The 5,153-nt window shown below is 41.2% G+C and overlaps 1 protein-coding gene across 2 annotated transcripts in view; it reads right to left on the bottom strand.

Annotated features, from left to right (window-relative positions):
• The window catches only part of LOC106304864, a 3,556-nt gene extending 1,555 nt beyond the window's left edge, over window positions 1-2,001 (bottom strand). The window contains exons 1-6 of one of the 2 annotated variants that reach the window (XM_013741254.1): window positions 1,756-2,001; window positions 1,577-1,668; window positions 1,196-1,322; window positions 927-1,075; window positions 781-843; window positions 618-691 (exon numbers count right to left, since the gene is read on the bottom strand). In XM_013741254.1, the coding sequence (XP_013596708.1) occupies window positions 664-691; window positions 781-843; window positions 927-1,075; window positions 1,196-1,322; window positions 1,577-1,668; window positions 1,756-1,821 (525 nt within the window). In that variant the 5' untranslated portion in view covers window positions 1,822-2,001 and the 3' untranslated portion in view covers window positions 618-663. Of the gene's footprint in view, window positions 1-617; window positions 692-780; window positions 844-926; window positions 1,076-1,195; window positions 1,323-1,576 lie in introns of both variants that reach the window. The other variant, XM_013741253.1, reaches the window with a different exon arrangement.
• Between the last annotated feature and the right edge of the window lie 3,152 nt (window positions 2,002-5,153).

Here is a 5,153-nt window from a genome sequence, read left to right as displayed (position 1 = left end):
ATTTTATATTTGAAAGATAAATGAATTTTCTTTCAAACAATATTTTTGTAAATGTATTTTTTTTAAAAATAATCAATTAAAATTGTTATTATCATTGAATATCATTATTTTTGACATAATTTGAGTTTTCGTTTACATCAAAACTTATCATATTTTAGGATAATTTTAATTTAAAATGTAATTTTCATATTTTTCAAACAAATTCTAAAAATATTTTTTTAATATTTTGTTATAATTGTTACAAAATATTGAGTTGCATTTCAAATAAAAAGGTAAAGATATTAAAAATATTCTAATTATAATATGTAAAATTTAATATAGTTTTAAGAAAATGGTCAAAATAAAAAAAAATTACACATAAAATAATCATGATTTTTGTTAACTGGGCGGATCATTATTTATATGATATCGCACACGAAAAAAAAATTTCTGTTTTTAAAATTATCTAACTAACTCTATACTCATTTTTTTATATTTTTTATATGATATCACACATTCGTAAAAAAATAGATAGTTTAAGATGCAAAAAAAAATATTTACTTAATGAATATAATATGAACGAATATTACAAATACATCATTTAATAAAATAAATAATTAAAAACAGAAAATTCATACCCGCACGTCTAGTTATATAATTATTTGGGTCAGTTTACTGCTTTCCTCACTTGCGGTTTACCATCTTATGGTACCTGCACTCAAAACAACAGAGCATGGTTTGGATCCAATTCATATCTTTGACCCATGTAAGAGTAGAGAAGCTTGTGATTTGTGAACAAACCTCTTGATATGATCTAGTATCAAAAGCCTTGCCCCTGGTGGAATGGTCACTTCTTTTAGGTCACTGGATTCAGAAGAAATGGGATTAGTTTATAGTTGCTACATAATAAACTCAAGCTTGAAGCTTAAAGGAGATGTATATGTAACCTGTCAGTGAGCAATGGTAAGGTGTAATCGGTGAGATGTCCCTTCTTGAAATTCTTCTCGTAATCCTCAAGGCTTAACTTCGATAGCATAGCTCTTGCCTCTGTGTAAAAGGAGTCTTGGGCATTGCGCGATCTGATTATTTCATAACCCTGATAGGAAAAACAAAAAATAACGAAAAAAAACAAAAAAAAACGGATTAAATAAGAAGAAGGTATACACTAGTAGAGTATTCATGAATCCCGTGAGGGCCGACATAAACAGTCGATCACCTTATACACTGTTCCTGACATAACAACAGCGGAGCCCGCAGCGGTGAGGAGTGCGTGTGCAGGTCGTACTTTAAAGCCTTGGCTCACAAAAGAGTATGCCAACCCAGCACCTGATCCTGAGACCAAGCTGCAAAGTTTTATAAACATAAAACAGGGTTTCATCAATCAATATCACCCAAAGAACATGTCTTGAAAAATATATCAGCATTAGAGAAACAACTTGAAGATTCTCAGCTAAGGAAAGTGTAACACATTGACTAGGAAACAAAAGTCTCTAGTAAAAAAGTAAACTTGAAGATTCTCAGCTAAGGAAAAATACAGACTCTGTACTCAGACAAGGAAACATAAAAAGGTAAAGTTTGGAAAAGAATGAAACTTTACTGATTCGTAAGATCATCTTTGCCTCTGGTTACTCTCATTATCGAATCGATTCCACATGCTGCAGCGGCAAATGTTGAATAGTCCCGAGCGAACTGATTCACGAAACCCATTTCTCTTTGATTATAAAGCACATTACTTCGGGAAATGGGGTTGTAGGGTTTTATGAAGATGAACAAAACCTGAGTTCGACTCAGTGATCCTAGGGCTCGAGGGTAACGCCTCGCCAGTGGGGCCATGATAACCATTCCTACTATACCGCCGACACCCCCTAATGCGGTAACTATGACGGCTTTTTTGAGCTTGTTAAGAGTCGGATTCTTCTTCGGCGAGGAATTAACGCACTATCACCATCATATCTCCGCTGCCGCTGCCGGTGTCTCGCCTCCCCTCCGTTGATCGCCATTGTTCTTTTTTTTTCTGCTTTGTCTTCACTTGGTTTATTTATAAAAAGAGTTCTAACTGGCTTCCCAACTTACTTTTGTTCTATTTATTTCATACTATGTAAATATTTATTTATAATTATATAAGTGATCAACAGATCTCTACCCGCAAGAATGCCCCTCCACCCATGTGACATCGTTTTCGTCTCTTGGACCTGAAGAAACTGAGCAGAACCGCAATATTTCCCTTTCAAGACCCACGCCAGTAAGCAATCAGGTTTAGTGATGATTCGCCACGCTTGTTTCGCAAGAAGAGCAGTGTTGAAGGCCTGAATGTCGCGAATGCCCAGACCTCCCAGCACTTTTGGCTTGGTAAGTTTGCTCCAAGCTACCATGCACATTTTTTTCTTCTCCGGGGAAGAATCCCACCAAAATCTGGTCAAGGTAGACTGAATGCGGATGCAGAGACTGATCGGGAGGAGGAAACAAGTCATTGCGTGGGAGGGAACCGCTGAAAGAACTGACTTTAGCATAACGAGCTTCCCCGCACTCGAGGGATGCCTCGACGACCAGGACGCAGCATTCACCCTGATACGATCAACAATGATAGTGAAGAGATCCTTTTTGCGTCGTCCGAAGTGCTCAGGGAGACCCAAGTACTTGCCCGTTCCTCGTTCTTTCTCTATCCCGAGGTACAATTTAACACGTTGCCGTATTACCTGCAGGGTCTTTGCGGAAAAAGAAATAGAGGATTTTGATGCGTTAATTAGCTGACCGGACGACATCCTATACTTCTGAAGAATGTCCATAAGTGTCGAGCAACTTTCCTCATCAGTATTGAGGAAGAACATGGTGTCGTCTGCAAACAACAAATGGTTTAGCCGAGGGGCAGACGTTGACACACCAAGCCCGGCTAGATGTCCGCTGCGCTGTGCTCGTTTGCATAGACACGATAGAACCTCTCCACAGAGAATAAAAATGTACGGAGAGAGTGGGTCGCCTTGTCGTATGCCTCTAGTTGGTACGACTCTCCCATGAGCAGAATCGTTAACCAAGAAGGAGTATGTTACCGATGATATGCATTGCATGATCAGATGAACTAGACCTGTCGCGAAGCCGAACCGAAGCAAGACTGTCTCGATGAACTTCCATTCAAGGCAATCATATGAACTCATGTCGGTTTTCACCGCCATGGAGCAATTGATCACCGCCTCTGATGCCTTGAGGGTATGAAGGATCTCGTGTGTAATCAAAATGTTGTCGGAGATGGCTCAACCAGGAACAAACGCTGATTGGGTCTCTGAGATGATGTCCTGTAGAGTCGGTTTGAGACGTAGAGATAAAATCTTCGTGATGACTTTGTATGAAACTTTACACAAAGCGATCGGCCTGTAATCAGCCACCACTTTCGCACTAGTCGACTTCGGGATCAGCCTAATGTATGTAGTGTTTGTCTCGTCTGGCATAATACCTGTGCGGAAGAACGCTTGCACCTCCAAGATCAGGGAGGGTCCAATAGTACTCTAGTTGGAGTGGAAGAACCTCGCGGAGAACCCATCTGGACCTGGCGCCTTGTCCGGATGTATTAGGAACAAGGCTTGTCTGATCTTCGTCGCCTCTGGAATGGCCCCGAGTCGACTGTTAGCCTCGTCCGATATACTAGGAGAGATTGTTGTGGAGACAATATCTGACGTGGTGGTCGCAGAGGCGCCTGAGCAGCTGTCGGAGGTAAAGATGTTGTCAAAATACGATGAGATTTGCCCGGCTATCTGATCTTCCTCAAAATAAGCTTTCCCATCGGAGCCCTCCAGCACGCCCAGCACTGACATTCTGTTGCGTGCTCTGCACCCTTTGGCAATTGCATGGAAATAACCTGAATTTTTAACACCCGCAGAGAGCCACATGATACGGCTTCGTTGGCGCCAAAATTCCTCTTCTTCCTTGTATGCAAGGCACAGCTTAGCGTTCAAAGAGGCAAGGAGTGAATCATCTCCATTGGGGTCAGACGTGGCAGTCTCAAGGCTTTGTTTGAGGTTGTTGATTGTCTCTTTGCTGTTGAAAGACTGTTCCCGAGTCCAGTCGGAGATTGCTCTGTTGAGAGTTTAGCATCCATCGTCAAGGTGGGTTCTGCGTTCCATACTTCAGCAATGAGGCTTTTCTTATCTTTCAGCCTGCAGTCATATCTGAAGAGGCGATTTCGTCTTCGGTTTGATGAATCAAATACCGTGATCAGTGGTCTATGATCAGACGTATCGAAGTATAGGTAGTGACATCTTCCCGTTGGAAAGCGATCAGACCAAGCGGGGTTCACTAAGGCTCGGTCGAGTCTGCAGCACATAAGGTGCGTTCGTCATCTTGCTCGCCACAAGAGAGGGATACCAGTGTGCTTGAGGTCGAAAAGGTCACAGCTGGTTAGCATGCTGCAAAACGCACCAAAGGAGCCTTCAGCTCTTTCCGGGCCGCCAGATTTTTCACTATTATCGACGATCTCGTTGAAGTCTCTAACAAGAATCCAAGGAGAGAGTTCCTTGTCAGCGAGAATGAGATGAGAATATCCCATATAGCAGAACGGTGTGGTGCTTCTGGCGCTCCATAAACAAAAGTAGCCAAAAAAGTTTTTCCTTTATATGAGATGATCGTATCAATTACATTTTTTGAGGAATACAATATTTGAAGATCAATGTCTTGCTTCCAGAAGAGACGAGCAAGTCTAGCACTATTAGGTCTCTCTGAGGTCTCTGTATCTTGACTTTCGGTTTCTGCTACTAAAGGATTGTGTTGTCTTTTACCAAGAATGACATTTAGGAACAAAAGATAAATCCAAAGTACAATACATGCGCTGTGTACTTGTAGAGCAAACTTCTCATTCAGCACAATGATCTTACTATATATAGCACACACGCATCTTATGATATCACTACAAGAAAACACACCGAATTCCGACGGAGGTTCCGACGGACACCAAGGTCGTCGGACATTTGTGACGGAATACTGACAAATTTCCGACCAAATCCAAAAAAATTAAGTCGTCGGAATTCCATCGGCTATTTCCGTCGGAATTCCGACGAAATATGGTTCGTCGGAATTTTCCGACGACTTTTCAACGACATTCCGATAAAAAATGTAACCGTTGTAGTCGTCGGAAGTTCGTCGGTATATTCCGACGAATTTCCGACGACATTCCGATTAACAGCAAA

This window comes from Brassica oleracea, chromosome C7, assembly GCF_000695525.1.
Source record: "Brassica oleracea var. oleracea cultivar TO1000 chromosome C7, BOL, whole genome shotgun sequence".
Taxonomy (NCBI): Eukaryota; Viridiplantae; Streptophyta; class Magnoliopsida; order Brassicales; family Brassicaceae; genus Brassica; species Brassica oleracea.
This window is presented reverse-complemented; position numbering and strand designations above follow the sequence as displayed.